General features: G+C 40.5%; 1 protein-coding gene across 1 annotated transcript in view; it reads right to left on the reverse strand.

The window, feature by feature from the left end:
- Window positions 1-26,499, reverse strand: part of LOC113947685 (thrombospondin type-1 domain-containing protein 4-like) — a 109,667-nt gene that overhangs the window by 14,427 nt on the left and 68,741 nt on the right. Inside the window, exons 5-6 of the mRNA XM_027644522.1 lie at window positions 18,904-19,415; window positions 4,168-4,582 (exon numbers count right to left, since the gene is read on the reverse strand). Coding sequence (XP_027500323.1) covers window positions 4,168-4,582; window positions 18,904-19,415 — 927 coding nt within the window. The remainder of the gene's footprint in view (window positions 1-4,167; window positions 4,583-18,903; window positions 19,416-26,499) is intronic.

Consider the following 26,499-nt stretch of genomic DNA (forward strand, 5'->3'; position numbering starts at 1 on the left):
TTCCTGTTAAGTACCAGTCACATAAAATACTGAGAAAGACAACACAATGTAACTGGAGACATGACACTAATCCATATGAACCAGTAACTGGAAATAAACTGGACAAGCTCAGCAAAACTTCATCCATAAATATCTCAGTGAGCCCTCAACAATTAGTCTTTCATATATTTTACCTTAGTTTCTTTTTGCAAATTACTATATAAATTGAGATATAAATTTGGTCAAAAACATACCTCTCAAAGACAACTCAGATTTTACATCCTTTTTGCATTGCTCTTCCTGCTGAAACTCATATATGAATTTCCCTGCCTGGTTTTCATACTCCTTGTTGTGCTGTAAGTGAATCACCAAAAGAGACACTATTTTATTTTATTTTATGGGTTTTCTGATCAGAGCATTGAAGTGGTCATGGGTACTATGGGACCTCATCAGCTGTTTGGTGCAATTTGGAAAGTGGGAACTGCAGAAGAGGAGAGGTAACAAGCTGCCAGTGTAAACAGGGCATTCAGGCCTGAACTCTCCACCAAGGACAATGTAGAATCCTGGAATGGTTTGGCTTGGAAGGGACCTTTAAAGATCACCTGATGTCAACCCCCCTGCCATGGGCAGGGACACCTTCCACTAGAGCAGGTTGATCAAAGCCCTGTCCAGCCTGGCCTTGAGTATTTCCAGGGATGGGGCATCCAGAGCTTATTTGGTCAGCCTGTGCCAGGGCCTCACCACCTTCATCGTGGAAAGATTTCTTCCTTATGCCCACTCTAAACCCTTAATTTAAAAGGGTTGCCTCTTGTCCTGACACTACAGGCCTTGGTAAAAAGTCCTGCCATCTTATAAGCCCTCTTTAAGTACTGAAAGGTTGCAATAAGATCTCTACATAGTAAGGATAGAGACATACTAAGAATTATTGTATTTACGAATAAGCCACAATTCACTGCACGCCTTACAAAAAATTAAAAATCAATTTTACCTGATTTATTTTATAAGGGGCACTGTGTGTCACCAAATATACACTGCAAAACAAACAGTCTTGAATGTCCAGAGCCTTGAAAGCTTCCTTCTGTACACTGCCCAAGTGACCTGCAGCCTGGAGTTAATTTACAAATATATTCTCACACACTCAGGCGCTCACAGAGAGCTGCTGACTTGGCAGCGCTGGAGACAATTAATTACAGAAAGTGCTCAGTAAATAAATGTTCCATTTGAGTTGCTTCCTTTGTTCTGGCGACAAACCACGCAAAGAAGGTCGCATTCGAATTCTACTTCAATCACACATCCAATTCTCCTTCTTTTAATGCAGGGGGCAGTAAGGGAGATTTACTCATCAGCTCCCTATTTTGGAGGAGTGCAGACTGCACTGGAAGAATCTCACTGTACTGCAGGTAGCTTATGGTTTCAGTTAGACCTGTCAGTGCTGTTTGTGTGCAGAGAAGGGATGTTTCCTGCCTGTTTCCTGCCCAAGGAGGTGACAGGCAGCTGTGTGTTCTGAGGGGAGCATGGAGGCAAGGTGCTGAAGAGGGGAAGCCACTTGTAGAATGAGAAAATAGGTTTAAGGACCTGCAGGAACACTTGAACAAATACAAGCACTTCCGAGGGTCTCCCCGACCAAACCCCACAAGTTTAACTTTTATGAATCAAGCTGTCAGTCATGTAAAATGAGTTTGGCTATTAATGAAAAAACAATAAATGTACAATAATGAGGAAATGACCTAATGGACCGAGGCAGATTGACTTAATTTGTTATAAATTAACTGCCCTTAGGAGAAACTGTAGAGGGAGTGGTCAAACACCAGGATAATGGTTAACAGAATACCTTCAATAAATGAGATTTTCATTTTTGGCGTGCTCCAGGAAGAACTGAGGAAAAAAAAATTAAAAGATGCTGTTCTCTGCTTGCTGGCAAGACTATTGGTACAAGTCACTGCTGATAAATTAAATTAAAGCCCGCGTGCAGAAGCATTTAATCAGAAAGAACAAGTGAACAGAGTGAAACACTATCAGCCTTGTTTTGCTCTCGTCCTGGCCTTTATACTCAAACTGTTCTTAGCTACTTCTTTTCTATAATTACATTAATTACCACATTCTAGGGAGAAAAATAACCCTGAACAGCAATTACAGCTTCAACAAGGGTAACAGAAATGTTACTAAAAAAAGAATATCACTATGGAGAGTTCCACGCTTAGGAGAAGCTGCATCATCTACAATTTCCCTTGGCTATTAAAAGTCTCCTGTAATATAACCAAAGATTTCTTTATAACTGCATTTATGCCCTCAACAACAGCAAAGATGCAGAAACAGTATGCTCACCTATGTTTTCTCTTCATCTGTTGAATTCTTCCGTTTAAACAACAGATTCTAAAACTGACATGAAAATATTTTCATCCCTGTTCCCCTTCTAGCAAAAGAAATTTGCCCATGGCCAAACCCCTCATCACACTGACCTGCCTACCTTGCCAATGTCCAATTCACAAGCTCGCTGCCCTCTACTCTCCAGCCCACCTGTCATTCTCAACAAATGTCCTCTACAAGCCTTCCTTTCCCATACCTTGTCTGGGATTGCTTCTTTCTTCCACCTCATTTCTAACTTCCTCACCTCTCACCCCTTGCTCTCTGAAAAGACCTCTTTCCTGGAAGCGATTTTCTTACATGAAGTCAGGCAGAACACTGTCCAACTTTGTGCCCTGATGAGTGAGGGGTGAAATAAAGACTGGGGCATTTGTGTATTGCTTGGACACCACTGAGAAAATTCGGCACAGAAAACTTTCCAAATTAATGCCCATGCACTAAGGTCATTTCCCATTTCCTTCAAAAAACAGAAAGTGTTTTTCAAAAGAGCAATTTGTACCAGAGACTATTCTCAGAGGCTCAAATTAGCTCTTTCATGTTTTCCATTCCAGACAAATACACTAAAGCTTTCTTGACATTAGGTCTCTTCAATCAACTGCTCTAGTCTCTATCAATGGATTTTACTTATAAATAAAGCAGATGTAATAACTGCTACCCTAAGAGGCAAAAAGGCACTCATCTAATTTGTGTAGTCATGTTTTTGTTATCCTGTGTTCTGTTGCTCCATCTCCACTATGCAGGCTTCCACTGAACAAAACAGGATTTTTAAGAGGCAGAAGAATCAGATGTGCACCCACCCAGAAAAATATGGCCTGTTCTGTCAACATATTGAGATCTCTCCTGAACATCCTGCTTCCAATATCCAAATACAGGCTTCTTCATGTTTGCAACATTAGGCTAGATTAGGAGCCCAAATAAGATAAAATATTAGGAGGAGATACTTTGGGAAATACTAAAATGGCACAGGCAGAAACTGGAAATTTTAGCAGGATGAAAACTGCTAATGGAGACAAAGAACAAAACCTCACTCGCCTCCCACATACAATGGGAGGCTGCCCTGGAGCATGGAGCTACACCCAGCCAAACATTTCTGAATCAAGCAGTGAGAGAGTAAGTTTCATTTAAAAATTAACACAGAACAGATTTTCATTCCAATGAATTAGGAAGCCAAAATCAAAGCATGTAGAGCTCGAATGCTGGGAAAAGTAGCATCTGTCAGAGAACATACACAGCACCATGGAAAGATCCTGGAGTGATCAGGGCTACTTCATCACACAGCCTTCAACATCAACAAAACAACCAACCAACCAAACCAAAAAAAATTCCCCCCACAAAAAGATCAAAGTAAAATTATCACAGCACCAAAGAGAAGCGGACAATTTACACAAAAAACATCCCTTGCCCCTTCACCATAATTACAACAAAAATTCTACAAGATCATTCCACTCCCTAACATTGTTCAGTCCATATTTTGCTCCCTACCTCCCTCCATTACTATTCTTGTCTCAAATTCCTCATATTCCCAGGTTTTGGCACCAAAAAGACCAGTTTCTCCTTCTATCCAATTAGAATTATACATGTTGGTAGGTCAAGCAACTGCTTAAAATCCTTGAAGTTATGGTTTTAAGTAACTGTAGTGTCATGGATCTACTTTCAGTACTCCCTAAGACACTTTAAAATAAGTTCACAAAAAATTTTCATTAAATTAATAAAAAAACAACGTTCAGCTTAACTCGACAATCATGTGAACATTTCACATACTGAGGAAAGCTGTAGCTGTCCAACACATTAAACACAGGAAACTCCTTTGAAAAGCAGACTTACAATGGTGTTGCAGAGTTTGTATTGCTTGTAGGTGCCGACGCACACGATGGCAGCGGCCCTTTGGGGCTGGGGCTGCCCCTGCAGGGCCTGGGCTGACACAGGGTCACTGCTCTGGAACAGACTTTGAGATGCAGGAAACGATGGTGACTGATAAACTGAGGGTCCCAGGACCTGATGTCCTGCCTGAGGCCCACTTGCTTCTTGATAAAGGTTCCCATGTTGGACTGGAGGCCCAGCTGCTTGGCTGTAGGTGCTCAGGAGGCTCGGGCTCGGGTGGAACATGTGGCTCCTCGAGGACTGGCGCTGCCTCCGGAGTTTCTGAGGCTGCTGACCAGTGTCAGTTTGTAAAGGTAAAATGTATGGCACTTTTCCATATCCATACTTTCCCGGACCAATAGGATTTCTGTTTCTGCTTCTGAAAACAGAGAGAGAGAAAACAGTGAATCCATAAGCGAGGGAGCAGTTAGATATTTATATGTGACCTGTCACTGCAAAGCAACAGGTAACCAGAAATTTCAACCTGTTTTCTGGAAAATATGTTCAAGATGTAGTCTTGCTTGATATATTGGGAACCTCTGAAGAAGTCTACTGGTTCAACTAAATTCTGGGCCCTCTTTGGCCAAGAGTCACATGGAAGTCACTTTGTGTCAGCTCCCAAAGGCTGAGGGTAAGGTGTGGTATAAAACAGCAGTTTGGAGTGAGGTGGTGGTTGTTCTTTCAATCCCCAGGACTCTCCTCTAAAATGGAAATTTAGAGAATCCAAGCTGTATGCTGCTAAAATTCATAACCATGTTCCAGAAGGGCTTGAGATAGATAACAGCAGAAAATCCCTACTGAGGATTTGAGTAATGACAGAAGAAAATTTGCATTCAACATGGCAAAGATCATTAAACATTTTGTATCCATTCTAAAGGTCTCCTGTGGTTCTGCTTCATTTGCTATTTAAGAAATAAAAATGGAAACAGAAATAAGAATAAGGAACATAAAAATATTACTGAAAGACCTCTGGAAAAGATGACAAATGCAGGAAAATATTCTTATTAAGTTACACAGATGATTTTCTCTTTTCTGGCCAGCAGATTTACCCTTTTTTTTAAATATGCAAAGTGTGGATTTCCAATACATTTAATTACTAAGTCGTGACACCTCGGTTTGTTGTCAGGATAAAAGCCCACCTTTCACTGTCCATTACCAAAACATTCCCAAGAGCTGACAGCCCTGAGCACTGACCATCACGTTTCAGGCCTGCTCTCCTGCTCACAGATCTCTTCTCACTCACTGAGAACCCTGTATTTTGGGCCATGTTACACCCGCACCAGCAGTCTCAGGCAGCTGGGATGCCATCTGAGATATAAGAGATATAATAAATAACAAATTAGGGCAATCTGCCTTGGTCCATTAGGTCATTTCCTCATAGCAACACAGTGGACTCAGCCTGGAGTCTCAGCTCCAAATTACAAGTGAAGAGTCAAAGAATTAATAATACCACATTTAGGTCTCGCCATTTAAGGGAGGTAACCCTGGAATTTTATCTGCCAGCAATAGGCTTGTTTGCATTTGCTTTTCTTCTCAACCTGTGCAGCTCAATATCACACCAGGCCCTGATTTCTAACGCCACAGTCTGAAGAATAAGTTGGCAAAAAATGATTTCTTCCAGTTCAGAGCAATGTGTGAATACAGTTATTTTGGGTAACCTTTGCAGATCAGGAAGGGAGACACCAATAAAGGAAAGTAATTTTCTTTCTGTCCTTAAAATATATCTACATTTTTAATATATATACAAAATAGACTTGAACTGCAGTGAAAACCAGAAGTTATAAAGTGACATACTTATTTTCTAGGAACTGAAGTGTTACAGATGTAAGACAGACACCAGATCAAAGGGACCTTTCTTTGGGTTTGTTTTTTCTAGGGTTTGCTTTCTTCCCAAGTCTTCTATTCTCCTAAGATTCTTGTTACATGGGAACCCTGGAAGTCATTTACTTCACATTCTGGCCTTATGGCCACGTGGGGCTTTTAATCAATCTTCCTGGCTCAAGATGTGTGAACAAGAGTGCTGACTTGCCCTGGCAGATAAGAGACCAGCACTCTTGAAGTGTTTATCCCCCTTAATCTGCTCTGACCCTGACAGTCATTGTTGAGGCAGGGCTTTGGTAGTTACAGTGGAGAGCAGCAGTATAATGGCTTTTGGCATTAAGGCAGGGAAAGGAAGGCTTCCTGTAAGTAAACAGGAGAAAAAAGAAAGAGGAATTATGAATGGGAATTATTTCAAAAGTTTAGACTAAATCCAGTTTGATTTAAATGAACACAGTTTTATTGTTGTGTTTTGGGGGGGGGTTAATGGGCAAATAAATTGATTCCCCCTATGTTGCTGATATTTTTAATTTTTAACGCAACTCTTCATTTCTGAGCAAGGGCAAAACAAACAAACAATCTTTCTTGAGATTCCTAGTCATATTCTACACTTTGGTATCAGTTCTCATTAAGCATCTCAGATTTTGGAGCAAATTGGTTCATCTCAGAAAACAGATACAACTTCTTCTTTTCACTTGCTCCAGTCTCTACATGATTTGTGCAGAGAGTGGTTTTCTTCTCGACATGAGCACACCAATTTCCAAGTGTCTGAGATATGAACTTGGGCAACAACCCCTGACACTGAGCAAGTTGCTGCTGCATGGTATGGAGCAGAGATTATGGGAGGTGGACAAGGGGTGACAGGTCAAATGAAACTGGCCTTTTGAATGGATCATCTACAGTTTTACTTGCATTTTTTATCAACAGGAGGAGAAAGCTGCTAATAACTGAGCACCAAGCCATGGACAGAGCTCATGGTAGGAATATGCCTCTGTCACAGACTTCTGAATGCCAAATTAAACAAGCACTAGACTCTTCCAGAGAAGAACACCAAGATGTACTGTTTGGGAAAACTGCTGCCTGGCAAACAAGGACAAGTCATGCAAAAGGTCAAAAATGAGACTGATGATTGACTGTTACGCTCCAGTACAGAGTCATGAAACAGAAGTGGAAAGAACTGAAGGACATGCAAGAAATGGTGACATGAACTTGGACTCTTCAGCCTGGAAAAAGAATGCTGAAATGGGCACAGTTTCCTTAAACATAGAATTACCAGGGTCTGAAAGGACTCATGGCTGAAGGCAGCAGGTGTCCAAAAGCTGCTGGAACTTCATCAAATTATTTGCAAAAATGAGAAAATATTGATTTTGAAGGTATTAAATTTTTTTTCCTGTAAAATGGTTGGTCACTGCAACAAACATACAGCAACACAAGGAAGTGAAAGCAGTAACAACATTCTTGCTGTTAGTTCCTGCCTCATCTTGGCTTCTTTTCCTAAACTCTAACTTGGAAATGTTTCTGAAGTCCCCACTGATGAGGAACTGAAGCACCATTTCTGGGGAGTCTGGAACATCACATTGCTTTCAACATACTAATTTTGAAAACAAAGTGCAACACACAACCTTGAATTATTAACACTTTTATCGGTGTTCATGCATTCATTTAAACCAGTACTGCCCAGATTGAAACCATTCTGAACACTGTTTTGCCTTAAAACATCTTTCATTCACACTTGGCAACATCCTGATAAATTAGGAATGCAGTTTGTTGCACTGTAATAAAGAGGCTTGTAAAAATAGCTTAGTGTTAATTAACTTTTATAATTCTTGGGGATTATCAGGCAGAATTTATAATGTCATGCAGGAACAAGGGAGAAAGTGAGATATGTTATGTTGGTCTATACACAATGAGAAAACAGCAGGGAAAGGAGAACCATGGAGAGGAAAGGAGAAGGAAAATTAGACAAAATCTACATTAGCTTACTAATCAAAATTAAACCAAGCTTGCTGACACTGTTTGCTTTATGCTGAATCCACTCAGCTTTGATCTGCTGGTAGAAGACAGAAATAGGCCAAGCCCTGCTGGCTTGTTGGGAATTTTCAGTTGCCAGCAGGGCTTATTCTTACCTGTCAATCATTATGATTACCTACATTCATTCTCAGCCACATAACTCCCTCCTCCCCACAGCATGGCTTGGAAGCTACTCCTTTTTTTTTTTAGTTTTTAAAATGCTCACTATCTTAAGCCAGGTCAGAGTTGGGATGCACTCTCATTTAAGTGCAACGGGTAAAGGAGGAAAAAAGCATTAGCAAGTAAAACCCCTGGCCTTGTGCCTACTTAGCCAGTCCTAAATTAGAGTGAGGTTACACTGCATTAGTCTTTGCATACCCAGCTATGCTAAAACCCAACAGTTATCCTTCTTAAAGTAGCAATGGTCAAGAAGAGCATTTGAGTAAGATGTTGAGTATGTGTTGCTGCAGAGTGAAGTTGACTGTTTGAATCACAGTCAACAACTCTCAGACAAACTCTGAAAATTCAACTTGAGCAATATCTGAGTTTTAGGCTCCAAATTTTAGACAACTTTGACAAAGCTTTTCCAGCGTGGTGTTAGATTCTGTCTTCACAAGTCCATGCTTCCCCAGTATCAATAGAAATAATTACAAGAGTTTGGTAGCAGAATTGAGCCCTATATTCTTCCCACAGCACAATTCCTAAAACATCTGTATTTAGAAAGGATTCTAATACATTTCCAAAACCTGCAACATGCTGCACCACATGATCCAAGGATATGACTGTGTCAATGCAAACTCTTCACACAGCCTCTAAGAAAACAGCAATAATAAATAATGCTTAGGTTCCTTCTGATAAACAAAGTCCCTGCAGAGCTGATATTATTTAGAGATGGATTTACTTAGGTATTGAGCACCAAAAATTGGAGCACCAATCATGAGAACGATTGGAGGGTTGAATTCCAGTGAGAGGTCAACCACTGGCACTAAGGTACAAGCATTGCCATGCTCAGAACTGAAGCAGTTAAAGTAACACTTCTCATTTAACTAGGCAATAAACAGTTAAAAATCACAAGAAACTCAACTCCCAGAGAGGAGAAAACACCAACTGTTTGAAATACAGGTGACAGGAAAGAGAAGCCTGGGACTTTACTCTGCAGGACTACCCCGTGTTCCTCCCTTGCGTAAATCCAGCGCGTTCTGCATGTGCCGGAGCCCTCAGGAAGTTACCAATTACCTTCCACATTAATCTTTCCAAAAGCACTCCCCTTTCCAGCTGAACCAAATATGACTGCATTAGCAAAACAGCCATGCTAATTTTCCATTGCCTGTAAATTCATGTTGACAGTCAGAGGTTTAACAGGTCTGTCAGGTGTGCTGCCTTCTCAGAGCCCCCACGGTCCTTAGATGTGCAGAGACAATTCAGGACTGGGGACAGTTATGTTCATATCCTACATCTGTTTCACTTAAACAGAAGTTCCTCCTCCTAGTTCAGCCAGATCAGCTCAGGTAAAGGAACAACATGCTCCCAGGTTTTACTTATGCCAGGCCAGTTAATTTTACATGAGGGCTTTTGGCTGCAAATCTTTGTCAGCCAGATTTTCACTACTGCTGATCCATTCATGTAAATAAAACTATTTAATGTAGGACAAGCCTTTCATTTCATTGCTTCTGATAAAAAGATATCAAACAATGATTGTCTACAATACTTTGCATGGGGAAAGGTCCTAAATATCCCTTCAAGAATTAGAAACAACAGAAAGGAAGAAGTATCACAAAGCAAGGATAACTAAATCTCACCAGCTCCATCAACTGTTAGTCTCTCTGGCTAAACTGTGCAGTATATCAAATAAACACAATAATAAAAAGTTTTCCAGTTTTTCACTGGACTGAAGAAGAACAAGAGAGAATAAGAAGAGGAAAAGAACTATTCAGTAATATTTGCAGTCAGTTAGGATGAAAAGGGGGAAAAAATGTCGCCAAGAATAGAATTATCATCTAAAGGCAAATTACTGCCTAACAGAAAAACGTATGTAGAAAAGCATTCAGTGTTTCATGTCAGACCACAGCCAGCAGACAACTCTGATCTCTTGTGTTCATCACAAGCAGAGGCATAACAGCTGTTTAACACAGACCTGGCAATGTCCTTTCTTTGGGTACAATTCTTACAAACACCCGCACCTCCCTGACTGCTCACACAAACCTGTTTAGCACTTTGATAACAAAAATGATGGGCCCCTTTCAACTTAAGCCAACCTAAATATATTCTTTAATTCAGAAATATATGTGCCCAGACAGGTATGAAAATGAGGTTTTGTGCTATTAATGTAAGGGTTATAGCAAGCATTTTAAAATTATTATCATTATTATTAGCTAGTATTCTTGGTGTTCTAATTTTTAACTTCTCTCATGCTGAGAGTATGTCAGCTGCAAGAAGTGAGAACTGGCCCTTAGCACATTTGCAGTGTCAAAAAGGAACTGTGCTGTAGCACCTTTCCTAATTTTAGCCATCAGCAAACGTGTGCCTTAGCAAATAAATGCACTGCCACTGTCTCATAGACTTCATGCTAAGAACAATGCTTTGAACCTCAAGTGGTCTTCAAGAAGGAAGCACTTTCGGAGCTGGATATTTATATTGAATAGAAACCCTCTTTGAACCAAGGATATCCAGTGTCTTTAAAATACACAGGTAAGATTACAAATTTCCTGGGCCTCCACCTCTTCTCTTAAGTGCTCTTTACAAAGCCTCTCTCCAACATATCTTTTTCATTTTTTCCCTTTTTCCATCACTTCCTCTCTCCTCACATTTCTCCCTCTGTTCTCTAAACAGAGGTTCCCTGGCTCACCTCCAGATGAAGCATAACTCGTTTGCTTTTTCTTCTGATGCCTGACAGAATAAAGATTGTATTTTCATGAGCTTTGCAGCATTTCATTCATCTTATCTCGTAGTATCAAAGTACTTCCCTTGTAAATGAAAAACTCCAAGGGTGAACATTAGCAAAAACATTCATTTATGACACCAAGGAAGACTTGTATTGTTGGAAAGTTTCCTTAGAATGAACCTGAAGAAACTGCCAATTTCCCACATTTTCAATGCACAACCTTTCCCTGTTTCTCCAGGAGTAACGTAATGTTCTGGGAAGGTAACAGTTTCACCAGGGATGAGAAGAAAAAACTGCACAAGAATTGTAGATATTCTTTTCAAAATTGTCTGTTGGCAGAAATAATTTCACAAGCAGAGGAACATGGTTGCCTTCCCTGTTTGCCCAGTCACAACAACCACACAACAGAATCTCCCCACAGATCATCAGACAGACATGAAACCAACACTCAGACCTTTCTCTTGATCTTGTTGAGAGTTTGGTCGAGTTTGAAGCTTTTTTCAAAGGTTCCTTTACCAGGAATCCTGTCCTAGAATTAACATGTAAGTCCTTTAATAAGCCAAGGAAACTCATCTCCTCAGTAAGCCCGATCCAACCGCACCCACAGGGTGACCTGGCTCTGCGAGCCCAGGCCCCAAATAAACATTCTCCAGGTTCTTGCCCATCCTTCTCACTGGAATTAAGCAGCTGCCCTATAATCTGTTCCCTGCAGTGTTGCTGGCTGTGTTTTTCTCCCATCATCACAGCATTAAACCCACCACCAGCACCTACTCACGCTGAACTTAACAGCAGAAACAGAGGCTTTATGTGCAAGACCAAAGTGGAAGAAAAGGCAGAAGAGAGGTTACAAATATGATTTATAGCTTTATTTCCCAATATTCCACATTATTTACCACTGCAAAATGTCTTTTAAATTACACTGATTTGTGCTTTTGCATTGCAGTTATTCATTTCTATTTCAAAAAATGCTCCAAAACTGCAGTTCTTTGACTTCAAGTAGAAAATTAGTTCTAAAGGAGCTCAGTCCCCTTAGATCCCTATCAAAGCTCTTCAGCTTAAACTTAAGCCCTACTGCTCATCATGGTTTTAACAGGATTGCTTGTTAGCAGGCAAAATCCTCTATAACTAAATCAATTGCATGCATTTTAACTTCATTAAATCTATGTCTGTGAATAAGTATTCCCGATTTAACTTAATATTTTAGGTAATAGCAAAATATCTTTTAGGCAGCATTACATGACTGCAATTAATTGACAGGTTTTAAACAACACTACGCATTTACAAACAGTTCAAGTATTTAAGTTGCCTTGATTCTGTTTCTGAAGAACCAAAAATGATTTATTATCTATTCCTGTCAGCTATTGAAATATCACTCCAATATTTAAAATGTAATAAAGAAGAAAAATAAAGGGAGATGGAGAAGTCCTTGCAGACACAAAACTTCAAATGGAAAAAAAACCCTGGCCCTACTGGCATAAGTTTCTGTTAACAGAATAAGTATGGGCATTTATTTTTTCATGTACTTTATTTTTTCTTATTAGTCCTAAATAGTATCCTTAAAATAATTTCAGATACATATTTTTAACCCCTGACATTTCCTCCATAATTCAGAACTCTAACTGGCCTACAACTGTCCTAGTCAATCACTTGCTTTCCAGCCCTCCTACTGCTTTTAATTCTCTTTCATGTTTTTTATATTTTTAGGCATAAAGTTAACAAGGTTTACTTTAAAAAGACTGTCCACCACGAATTTTTTCCCCTTTTTCTTATGTTTAAGTCACAAAATAAACTGTTACCCTATTCATAACTGTTACTGAGTTTACATCTTCACAGTATTTTAGCAGATTCTTTGACAAGAATCCTTTTTAAGAAAAATGAATGATTTACTGGATCTGGATATATATCTGGATATATTTCTGGATCTGGATATATTTCCATCTACTCAAGAGGGAGAGCTCTGAACAGTCAGGTTGCTTCCCACCAAAAGCCACCATGTATCCCCTCCCAGCACTGCCCCAAGCCCTGTGCATTCCACAGACTCACTTTTCACCGGCTCCAAATCAATCTGGAGAAAAATCACTTAAACATGAAAGAAGGAGGGGAGCTCTCTGACTCTGGTTTATATTATGGACATGCATGGCTGTCTGCTCACTGACCTAGAAACCAGCCCTAAAGCAGTGAGCAGATCTCTCTGATACCCCTGTCCAACGTCTGGTCACAAGAGCTGAACCAGCCCTTCCCAGGGTGCATCAGCCACTGGGAAGCAGGGCCAGCACCACAACCTTCTGCCACACCAGAGCACCTTGTTCAGCTTTGTCAGCACCTTGCAGGGCAGTTCATTCAGTGTAGGCATGCACTTCATCTGACTGATTTTCATTAGCATTAACTAAAAGAAAGGAACCAACTCCTTTGGTTTACGTCTATGGTGACTTTGGTAACCACACCAGGATTTGTGGATATGCACTGCCTCCCATGTCACATATGCATAGCAGTATTAAAATTATTGTGAGCATAGCTGTCCCAAAAATTTCAACTGTTAGAATTCACAGAGTAAGCAACCACCCCTAAAAAGTGCTTCTTCTGTAGGAAAATGCCACACTATATCACAAACGTTCTCGTTTCTACATCATATTGGGGCAAAAAATATTTCATTTTTATGAGAAAGTAGAACTAATGAATAAGCTCACTAAGAAAATTGCCTCTTTGGAACAGGTTTAATTAATGGGATGTGGACTGTCCTAAATGAAATTTTCCATCCTCAGAGACCACCACTAATGCCCCAGTTCAGCACAGTTGCAATATGCCCAGTACAATAACTTACTGTATTTGGTTTTGCTGATCTCCAAGCAAGTGCTATACAACCTCATTTATGTCACTCAGCTCTTAGAGAGATTCCAAAATTTGAACCCAAATACTACAGTCCTCTTTTTCTGTGAGTTCAATAATACCTCTGATCCTCTTAGCTTCATCTTTAAGACTTGAATGAATCATGTAACCATGCAGTTGGCAGGTAAACCAACAGAAATTCAATGCAAAGAACCTCATAGTTCTGCTGAGATGCATTACCAATGTGATGGGAGCTTTTTTGTGTCTCTACCCCTCACTGACTGGGCAATAATTCCCTGGTAAAATGCACTATCTCCATCTGACTGAACACCAGCAGTGTTCTCACTTCCCCTCCTTCAGTCAGCCCAGCTCAGGAAGGGTTGAACGGTTCAGACCAAGAAAGCTTCTGGGGTGGCTTGTAATTATAGCACCATGTTAGGGGTTTATTTTTGGTAATACTATTCAAAGCACACTCACAGTAGCATAGTAAAAATTCATATTAATTCAGTAATAAGAAGTGAGACCTGGAGGGATTAATACCCACATGAGAAGTGTGACAGCATGAAGTCAGCCTGAGGCCACAACCACCCCAGCTAGTTACTCATTTTGGGAGGAAATACCTCATGTGATCATTATTGCTGTTAGAATCTGTTTGGAATTTTATTCAGAAGGAAAACAAACATCTTTCTCACACGGCTTTAAATCCCCCAAGTGTTACCAAAATGAATTCTTTGATTACCACCACAGCTCTTGGATTTCTTCTGGAAAATTTATCCTCAGAAAGGGATGCCATCCTTCTCTCTCTATCTTCCTTCTGTACACACATCAACCTGCAATAAGCTTTAATAACCATGCTGGGTTGGGGGTTAAATGCATGACATTTTCATTGCATGAGAGAAATAATGAAAGGAGGGATGGCTAAGTACTTGAGCTGGGTTTCACTCCAGATACTAAGAAAAGCAAACACTCATGCCAACAAATATAAACCCTCACAACTTGAGAAAATAATACCTTCTTGAACCTCAAGGTGCAGCAATCACACATTTGTCCACCTCTTGGAACTGGAGCTGACTAGAACAGATCACAGAAATTGCATCACAACACACAGCTAATGATGTTTAAATGGGTTAAAGAAATAACAACTAAACTGTCCCTTTAAAGGCTTATTGTAGACCTGGCAGCTGAGTGACCTACATTTGCCTGGTCAAAGCCATCTGTGAGAGGGGGCAAAAGAAATACTTTCAGAAAGGAAATTCTGGTTTGACATTAAAAGATAGACTCTTCCTTTCCATTGCTCACGGGCCTAGAAAAGCAGACTGAGCCTATCCAGGGTACACAGCAGCACAGCAGACTTGCACGTCAGCTGCTGGCAGCACAATAAAGACCACAGAGCTACAGCCATGTGAGAAGTCGATGATTTTTGGATTATTTCCTCAGTGCAAATCTTTCCTCTCATTCCTTTTCCAAATACAAAAATAAAAAGCTTTAGGGAAGCACTTTCCTTGTTAACATATTTCTTTAAACTTGCCCTGTTTATGCAAGAATGCTTTAGTTATTTTATTATTCTGGTGATAACTCTATTTTTTTTTCTTTCTGCTCCTAAGAACCAGATACAAGGTGCACATCATGCTTACAGATGTGGACTCAGAAGTTTTGCCACTCCACCACAAAAGCCACTTGCTTCTCAACAGAGAGAGAGAAGGTGGCAGCTGTAAGCATCCTACAAGTTATAAGCAATTGTGGTTCTGTCTTCTCTATCCCCAAAACAGAGAATAAGAAGTACTAAACCCTAGCCCATGAATGATATTTCCTTTCAAGATGTTTTCTCTCTTTAAACATGTTATGCTTTTGCATGCCCTTATTACTTTTCCATGTGTGCCTCTCTATAAAGATATCTAAATGCTTCGATTTTTTTTTGTCTAAATGCTGTGATATTTTTTCACTGTCTCCTCATTCCTGTTTGTTCTTATTGTATGGTACAGCCCACACATTTTAGCCAGGTGCAAAATAGAAAAAAAAAAAGGTTGTGCTAATGGGAACTCAACTCTTCAAGGCTGGGAAATGCTCTCTGTCTTTGCCAGACATCACGGAGAACCATCAGCTTTTAGTGTTTCCATACTCCTTCCAGTGACTGACCATCATTTCTGATGCACTGAAACTTTTTAAACTAGGCTTCAAATTGTAGGTACCTCAAATCTCTCTTTCTCTGAGCTTCAAGTGCAGCTCTGGTTCCCTAATGCCTAACTGAACTAACTTTCAAAAGCTGAAAATGTGAATATCCTCTTCAAAGACAAGGTATATCAAATTTTATGATATCTAAATCATGTTCTGAATTTTGATTAAAAAAAAGTTGAGCAGTTCTTTGTCAGCTGCCTGGAAGTAGGCAGAGAACTTTTCCACTTGCAGCTCAATGATACAAACACATTTGGCTGCTGGAGAGGATTGCTGTTGCTGTCAAACCTATTTGCCTTGGAATCCATCCAGTTTCATTCTACCATGTTATCAACGTGAGCTTAATCTCAGCCACAAATGTCCATTCCTCTTTTATTGCTTTATGGAAGTCTGCTAAAATTACAGCTTTTATATAAAGTCCAGCACAGTAAATAGAGATTGCACTGACTGTACAATTTGTGAAAACAGAGGTGTTATTTTTTTAATATCCTGACATGAATTTCCAGGATCATCCATTTAGTGAACACTGCACACTGTTCTACAGCATAAAAATCTAGAGTAACTCACATTTTGAAATCCATTTTCCATCTATTTGATAGGAACACTAATCTCCTTTGTAAAGAAAGTTTTTACCGTGGATTTTGCAAATTAAGGAAAACTATTAGCTTTGTCCTTCTAATAATTCCATTTTATACCAACATTTTTTGTTCTCATTCTGTTTTTACAGTCACTACCAAAGAATCTGAAAGTTATGCAATAAGACAGGCTTTAAAGCCACCAGGGACTTGCTAACACAAGATGGAAACAACTTATTATGCAAGTAAGATTAAAACACTGACCTTGAGTCCTCAGTCTTTTGCCAAGGGGCAGCGTGTGTGGGGGGGGGTGGAAAATCAACTGTGGTACAGAAGCTTGCACTGTGCTTAGGAAAGCACAAGAATTTTCAAAAGCAAAGGCCTCCATCATATAAGAAAGTGGAGACACAACAGATATAGTGATCATTTTAATATTTCACAGGCAAGTCATCTATTAGGAAATAACACAGCTTCACTTCTGCCCACAGGCAGTATCATTTTCTGCTCATCATCCTCTCACACTGCAGCCAATCCTGCAGTGATTGTTCCAAACCATCCCATTCTCTGCTGGCCTGCAGAGGCCACCCCAGCAGCAAGGGCCAGCTTGTGGGGATGGGAGCCCAGCTGTGCCAGCAGCCTGGCAGCAGGGCTGCTGCAGGGGCCAGGCCAGCTGGGATTCCCTTGGACACAGAGGGTGCCAAGGGCTGGAGCAAAGAGGCTCCAGATGCCTTTGTGCTCCCAGTGCAAGGCCAGGCCCCTGGATTAGCAGTGACTCAGCCATGTCCTACAACCTGGGGCTGTCACACTGCACAGCCCAGAACAGAGGTGCTTTATAGGAAATTATTAAGTAGGAAAACACAAGAAAGAAAATATGACTTTTGCCTCAGTGCAGTCATGTTAACACTCCTTGTGCCTGTCTCTGGCATTCCCTGCACTTCCCTAAGATCATCAGTGCCATGCTGGTTTTATATCAACAGGCCCAGGCCAGCATTTGCACGGGTTTGATAAAGCAGTGACAAAGGAAATGAGCAGCACTTGGGAAGATCAGCATCTGAACAGCTGGTTCTGCTGCTTGAAAGTTATGCTCCACTGAGGCAAACAAGAGGCTAACAGGTTAATTCTATTTTCAACTATTCTTTTAGATGGAGAGAGGTTCTTGCAGGGGCTGAGAATGTCTTTATCAGCAGCAACAGAGTTCTACTGTCTTACTGCAGTCAGGCTGGAATACTGCCTCAAGGTAACACTCTTTTTTATGTTGTTTGGGGCAGTAACATGGCTTTAAAGAGATAATTACAGCTGACTGCATCACTAGGAATCTTAAAGAAATAGATGATATGAAGGAAGGTTTCTTTGGTTATGGCTTTTCGGTGCTTTTTGTTTGGCTTGGGTTGGATTTTTTGTTAACTACCCCAAAAAACTTCTCTTCTTGTGTCTCCCAGAAGAGAGCTGAGAGGGAAAGAACCAGAGAACTGCTGGAATACACATTCAGAGGAAAGATAGACAGAATAGAGACATTTCAGGAGCACTCCATCCCAGGGGATCTCCATGCCTGTTCTGCTCAGCTTCCAAACTGGAAACACATCTATTTTCCTTCCATACTTACATTAAAAACTCTGATAGATTGGTATCTAAGAAGACAAAAAAGTGTTTCCTCAGAAATGGGAGAATTCACTGGAATTGCTTGCAACAGCACAGTTCCACTCAGCCTTAAAGACTGACTAACTGTTATTACAAAATTCATATAAACATATACAGTGTTTAAAATATTCTGTGTATTAAATAATTTTGTTTCTTTCTTCAAACAGGAAATTTTGCTAAAAGAGGTGGTAGAAAGAGAAAAAGCAAAAAAAAGAGAAAATAAAAAAAAGGTAATAAGTAGAAATTCTTTGGAAAAATCCAAAACAAACCTAGGGTTTTGAGTAGGAAAAAAGTGAACAGACAGTTGGTCATCCTTTATGAAAAAAAGGGTTAGATTAATCATTTTTCAACCAATTAAAATCAGACTGACTGTGGAAATTAAGAATACAATTATAGAGCTGTTATTTGTTCTGATTTTTATTATTATGGTGAAGATGGAAATGTCAAATGAGAATGTGGCAGAAAAAGGAAAAATCTCTCAATCATAACACAAAAGGGGAATAAGATAAAGGAGAATGAGATAATCTGCTTAGTACAATTACAGAAGAATTATATGTGTCCTTGGGTATTATCATATCTATAGTCATATATATATGTATCTCATCATATAGTCATGAGGGAGGACAGCCTTCCACAGCAGATGGTAAATGCTGCAAAAATCAGTCTCAATCTTTAATAACTTTACCGTAACTATTAAAAAATATCACCTCTAATCTGCCATGTCATTCTGAAAAAACATCACTCCCACTGGGAATGCCGTGTGTGTGCACAGACACGCACCTCTTTTCTGCCTGGGCGCTGTGCCGCTGGTTCTGGGAATGCTGCTGGATCTGGGAATGCTGCTGGATCTGGGAGTGCTGCTGGTTCTGGGAGTGCTGCTGGTTCTGGGAGTGCCGGCTGCCCCTCGGTGTCCCCCTGCCCCCGTGGCTGCTGTTCCGGCCCCCGGCAGGGGCAGGGGCACGAAGCCCAGCCCAAAGCTGCTCCTCGTTCCTGTGGAGCGGCACGGATGTGCGGATGGCAGAAATGACGTGGCCGGGATAGGCAGAGAGCGAGTCCTCGTGGTGGGAGCTGTGGTGAGTCCTGTCCGAGGCCGGGAACTGCCGCCCCGGGCGCCGGTACCCCCGCTCCCGCTCCCGGTAATAGGCGGGGAGGCAGGGCCGGGTCTGCTCCATCACACCTCCACTGCAGCTCCGGGAGCAGGCAGACCAGGGGCCCCAGTTGCCCCACATGCCTGGGATTCCTGCACTGCTGTCCTCAGACGCATCTCCTTGCTCTTCTATCCTCTGGGGAACCTGCAGACACAACACATGGATTAAGGAATTAGAATTCACGCTGTAACACGAGGAGAGCACTAATACCCTTGGTCCAGCCATTCACTCTGCAGCCCTAAGTGAAGTGGAATGACATAGGAAGTAGCATCTCTCATTCCCAGCCTGCCAGAGGATGGCCTGTCCTGCCAGTATAGGAGGAGGTTTCCTACAGCCATCAACCATTCAGACAAAAAGTTTGGGCGGGTCACTTTTTTGGACTATCTGGATAGAAACAGTTTTTCTTTAGTTCTCAGCAATGGAAAGCACTGCGTGATGCAAAGCTTAGAAATGTAGAGACTGAAAACTGTTGTCATAATAGCAAAAGCAGGAAATAAGGTTGGTTTTGGTGATGAAATAGGGTCAACAGACACTGGTTGCTCTCTCCCACTCTGATGCCTCCAACAATGGAGATTGCTAGTGGTTGCAATACTATTTCAGGAACTCCCACTTAATGTGGAACTTTTTATGAAAGCAATAATGTAAGAGGACAGGCTGATTTCCAACCAACCAAAAATGCTGCTATAGTTAACTCCTACATTACCACTTTTCCCCCAGTCTCCATATTATCACTTCAAGAGAAAGAGTTGTTCAAGATGACCCACCAAATCCTACATTCACAGAAACTCCCATCAAACTCAATAAAAGACAGGACAAATTGTTGGTCTCTGGCGTTCAGTGCCATTTAGTCCATTCAGCAGCACAAGGAAAGTGAAAGAATGAATCTCACAGAGAGGGGTCCTCTTGTGAAGGAAGCTGGGGAGGTTTAGGAAGGACAGGGTCTGTTACCACGAGGAGAGTTAACCCTTCAAGCTGTGGCCAAATATTTCAACATCCTGACCTTGTGGTTGGAAAGGTACCAGCGCAGCTAAGAAGTTACAACTACCCATCCCCATCTCCCTGTGGATTTGTGGCTCAAAGTTTACCCATTCTTGGAGCTAGATATAGTCAGGATTTCTCAGAGTTTGCACTGGGTAAAGAACTCAACTTTGTCACACAGAAATTATATGTATTTTCATTTGCTTCCCTTGACCAACTGGCTGAATCACGAGTTTTCAAAGCAGGTTTCCAATGTCTGTTTCTCACAATTATTAACATGCAGAACATCCTTTTAAAATGAGCATCCTTTAAATCGTTTATTTATATTCTGAACAACCTTTGTACCAACAAGCACACACACATATCAATTCATATGGGAGACAAAAAGAAGGCACTGTCCACAAACAAATGCTTGCCATACCTCTCCAGAGCTATTTCAGTGTGTAGCTACCTCAAAATGAGTTTTGTCTGTCTGTCTGTCACTTCTGCCCCCTTCAAAGGATGAGAACCTAAGCATGAAACTTCCAGCAATAATTGTATAATAGCAAAAGATTAACATCTACACACTTTGCCTCCAGTCACGGATCCCACGTGAGGTCAGTAACTGAGCTGCACCCCACCTACGGCAGGGAGCTCCCATTCCTCATCCCACCTAGGGCAGGGAGCTCCCATTCCTCATCCCACCTAGGGCAGGGAGCTCCCATTCCTCATCCCGTGGCTGGGAACACGGCAGGCTGAGGGGGAATGTGGTTTGCAAACACGGGTTGGCCTGAGTGTTACAATCCAAGGAGCCAAGCCAGCCCAGGGTTTGTGGTGCTGATGTGTAACAGGCACTTGTGGTCTGCATAATCTGAAACATTGCCCCGCTCTGAGGCTGCTCTCACACTTTCATCACCAACCACAGAAGAAACTGCATTTAATTATAACTTCTGAATAACAAAAAGCATCTGCATCAGTGTGATATGTTACCCATTTCTCCCATGTAATTTGAAAACAGGAGCAGATGTCTCTGTATTTAATATGTCTTTTTTTCCTGTAGGTACCCCATTTGGCATCAACCTTTATAATCCAATAGCCTGTACAACCTAATACTGCACAATGTCAAAATTATGAATAACATGCAACAAGGTCTTGATTTCTGGCTGTTATATCTGCTCTTATATCCAGTAACAGAACACCACTGGCTTACAATCTGACCAACTAAACAAGCTATTCTTCAGTTTGTGATTTTTTACAGTAAATATTCATTGCTCATACTTACATTGCACATTAATGTGGTTCCCCCTCAGATATAAAATGGGAACAGCTACACACAGGAACACTATCTGGTCTGAACCCACTCTGAAGCAAAATTTATTTATTATAAAACCAGCAGTCCTTTGTAATCAAACAAATGATGTTTCACTTGTTTAGACTATTTCTTAATCATTTCTATAATGGTTCAGTACACCTGTTTTTTTAAAATGCCAAAGACACTCATGTAGGGAACAACTAAAAACCATTAGTCTGTAAGATAACTCAAGTTACCACTAACATAAGAAATATGTCATTATACAGAAACAGAAAGTGATATAACAGTGACAAGTGTCAACTTGCTGCAGAGAGAACTTTCTGGCTGCCAAACTTCACTGCAGCAAGAATTGGTTCAGATAAAATGATACTTTATATGACTGAAGGCAATCTAAAGTAATTTCACATCCTTTAATCTTCACAGTAAAAGAGGTCTAGACACAGCACAAAAAGGTTTAATCTAGCTAATTATGTAAGAACATAACAATAAAACTAATAAAAAAGTAATATTATAATGTCTTGTACTGATGTGCAAACTCATCAGTACTACTTAGCTACAAGATGACAAAATTCTGAGATGGGAATTTTTGGTAGCAAATCAGGTTATGCACTTTTATTTTTAATGAAGGTCCCTGTTTTCTTACTTTAAGATGTGGGCTACAGATGAATCTTTAGAGGACATGACATGATTAATGGTATAATCTACACAGCAAATCTACTATGAAAGACTGAATAAATTGAAGCTGCTCGGATTTAGGAATGGAAAACAGAGGGGGCAATAATGAGTCTTCCAAACAGTTAATATAAATAAATACAAGGAGTTGGTCCTTTTCTCTTTGCAGCAAACTGTTCTTGTCTGTGGTCAACACACAACAGTGGACTCAAAGTTTACCAAAGGTGACCTAAATTAGCCACTAAGGAAAACTACTTCAGCAGAAAGGCCAACAAAGCAGGGGAACAGATTGCCTGAGGAGATCCTGGCAGCACGAAGGCCAATCCCAAAGCTCTGCCAGGCAAAGCCCTGCCACAGGACTCACAGGCCACTTCCCTTCCTTTGGTCCTGGGATTTCTAAGTTACTCTGTAGCCAGTAACAAATTCCAACACAGCCCCAGGATACAGCCAAGAAATTCCAGGTAGCTACAGGAGACAGCTCAAGTATTTCAGAACATTTCAGAAACACCACATATTCAGAGACTCCTGACACTAAGTCCCTCTTCCTCTTGCTTTAAAAACTACCCATTACAAGCACACTTTCTGAAGGGAAGAGTTTGAGCCTGCACTGGGGAACAAGTGAAACACAAACTGAACTCCTCTTGCCAAGTTAACTAATTTCTTTAATAGAATCACATAGCCTGCAAAAAGGGAGAGATAACTAACCCATTTAATCTACTTTCCCATAATTCATGACCAATCCCTTCTCTAGGTGACCTATTAATATTCATTCTAAGTATAAATGCACCATCAAAAAGATTTCTATCTACTGCAAATTAATCAACAACCAAACATTTTGCTCTACAAACTCAATTTATTTTCCCCCTTAGTTTCCCCCCTTTTTTTCTTCCCTATATACATTTCAGTTATTTGGCAGGACAAGATTTGTAAGTGGAAGCAACACATTTCACTATGTGCAGCTGTACAATAAACAATGCAAAGAAAAGTAAGAGGAGCTCCCAGTTGTGCAAGTGTTTGCAATTCCTACACCTGCACTAACTCCTATTGACCTGCTGTCAAAAACTCTTTACAATGGTTGTTATGCACCAAGTATCTTCCAGTCTGCCACCTTTCCAACAGTAAGTGGCAAACTGAATCAAGGCAGGATTTTTAGCAGGGTAGTTTCAGTGTCACCCCTTCCTTTACACATCAGCTCTGCATCCCCTTCTGGTTTTCCCCCAGTCTTCTTGTATTTTGCTACTTTTCCACACAGGAGCTGCATTACATCCAGGTTTTATTGTAAGAGCTTGTTGGGGTTTTTTTTTGCAAAAACACACTGAATTAAACATGCTGCCAGTAGGTTGGCATAGACGACATTTTAAATAGAAAACCAGTTTATCTCAAATTCCTGTAATTCAGCACTCACTCTGATTCCTGAATTAAAAATTGCAGCAAAAATTAAAAGAACACTAACTGCAGAAATGCAGTGCAGATTTCTAATACTGTCTCTGTCAGGATCTAGAAATAAGATCCACATCCTGGGATTTCAGCAGCAGTTGTTTTAACTATACTATGCAAGAATGTCCCTGAAGAGGAAACATCACTTGAACTGAAAGCCACAAATACTTAAAACTGAAGTTGTTGTGCAGGAGCACAATGGCAGACAATGCACTACTGACCTGAGAAACACTAATTTAAAATACTGTAGGATACTTCATCCATTAAACCACAGCTTCCATACAAATTAACTATTCAGAAAAGGAGGGGGGACAAGTGGATAAATCAGAGGCCCATCTACAGTAGAGTACAGAACAGTGCTATGTTTCTGACTGTGTGGAACAAGCAAAGATTTAGGGAACAGTGTAAGAACCAGGTCACATTCAGAGACATCCACAGACCCTCTGCTTCCAGCTAATCAGTAATTTCAGGGCTTCCTTCAGCTAAACACCATATTGTAATTCTTTTTCATAACCACCACCGGACCTACTCTGCATGAATACAATTAATACCCTTTTTAGCGTATTTTTAATCTTGGCTTCCAAAAGACTGTGCATTTTAAATTGAAAAAGTGGTTTTCTTACCTCTGGTTATACCTGCAGCCTGACAATTTCCTTGTGTCTCCCAAATTACTTTCTTGGTGATAAACAAAGAATGATCATTCTGTATTCTCCTCCACCACACCAGGATGTTTGATTTGCAATTGCTAACACAACCCACTTCCAGGATCTCTTTCTGGAATTCAGCAGTCCTAATCTGTCCAGTCTCTTTTTGTAAGGAATTCCTCATTCTCAGCACCTTTTCCACTCCTACATTCTTACACGGGTCTGCAGTGCCTCACACAGTACTCCAAATGTGAACTAATGATGGAATTTCACAGTAACAATGATTATAATGCTTAGTGACAGTATATACATTTTAGCCAGCTACATAATTAAGCTGCTATAACCACAGCCAATGTTATTAAGTATTTTGCAGATACTAAGCATGTTACAGCAATCCAGATTCAAAACTGAAAAAGGATACAAGGCAATGGAAAGCTTTAAACTTGGAGATATCTAAACCAAATCAGACGTTTCAGGTATTATTTTTTTTCCAATTTCAGTTTAGATACAATAATATCATATTTCATAGATTTAATTTCTAACATGTTATCCAGTAATTCTTTTTCTGGTTAAATGCCCAGAATGTAAAAGGATTCATGAACTAATTAATTACATCATATTCATAAATACACATCGGAAAGGGATATAACAGACATGCATGTATGTTCCACAAAGCTTTACAGTATTATTTTCACCCAAAGGCATGAAATTGTATCCAGAAGAACATTTTATCACCTGCTCAGAAAAATACTACCAGTGGTGTTCCCTCAGTTAAATCCCATCCATGTCCCGGACACAGAGTGGAATTAGCAGAAGCCAGTGTGTAATTTCTTATTTTCAGCTCCTACTGTCCTATCTGTCCTGTGCCTCCAGAGCAAAGAGCTCCAGTTCTGTTCATATCCCCCAACACCCTTCAGGCTTTAGGCATTTTTTCATTGTCTTTTCCATGGTCCTTCTCATGCCAGGATAACCCACGCTGTGACACCAAGCTGTCCCCAGCATTATTCACGGGGTATCAAGGCACTTGGAAAACATGACCTCCTCATTTATTCCATTACTCCAGGGTCACACCTCCTTTATTTTATAGTTCTGACTGATTAAAGGTTTCACTAGGGCGCAGCCTGTCACAAAAGATATGCAGGCAGCTTTTATCACAGCCAGGCTCAGCCTGACTGAGGATTCAGGACACCAGTAAAGTAGTATATTGTTGCTATTTAAAATGCATATGTCACGTCTGGGATGCGAGGAACACAGTATTCCTCATTCCCCTTCAATTATTACATAAGTGATCAAAGAACAAGCCACAAAGTAAGAGCTGGACTTTGCCTTCTTAAAATTTCAGGACTGTGAACACAAAAGCAGGCAGAGTCCCAGAAAGGAGACCTGAACTGCTGCTGAGAGCAGAGCATGCCAAATTCTCAATGAGCTGGGGAAATGATAGTTTAGTTTTAGAACCTGTTCAAGTGTAACATTATTGTATTTCCCTGCCAGTGCTGTAAACACATCTATGGAACTCGTTTAATTCCTTCACCAATCTAAGCATCTTAAAGGAATGTTCTTCCAATATGAGCTCAGCTGATTTCCAATAAAGACCATACCTATAAAGCCATGATAATTTCCCAGCAGAAAGTCTTTACAGTCCACTTTATACATGTTCATTTGAAACAACCGTATTTTTTATGTCTTTTATAAGAAAGATGTGGAACTTTAGTGGTTTGATAAAAAACAATCTACCAAAAAAACCCTAAAAGTTGCAGATAACTTCTCGGATCTCTCAAGACTGGCAGAAAAATGGGGCAGGGGCCAAACAAAACATCATGACACAATGTGTACATATCTGCCTGGTTAGTGTGCTCAGCTATTTTAATCCTTCAGTGCATTTTGGAAGCCTTTAATCAGAGAAGTAGTAAACCATTTGAATTTTACAGTACATGGTAAGTGTAAATATTACCAGCTTAAACGATTTAGGTTTCCGTTCTTTGTATAAAATCTCTGTCTGAACATCTGTGCCTGTGAAGATTAAAGGGCTAAAAAGCCTGGAAATAGAAGACCTTTGTATTCACAAATCACTGAAGGGAGTTACAATGCCTGGACAGCTTAACTGCCCCTTCAACCAACTTTGACCACATCTGAAGAAACTTTCACATTATTTGAATAGCCTAGAAAGTAAACAGTTCTGGAAAAAGTCAGGACAGTTTTTGTGCCA

This window comes from Corapipo altera, unplaced genomic scaffold (assembly GCF_003945725.1).
Source record: "Corapipo altera isolate COAL_440 unplaced genomic scaffold, ASM394572v1 50, whole genome shotgun sequence".
Taxonomy (NCBI): domain Eukaryota; kingdom Metazoa; phylum Chordata; class Aves; order Passeriformes; family Pipridae; genus Corapipo; species Corapipo altera.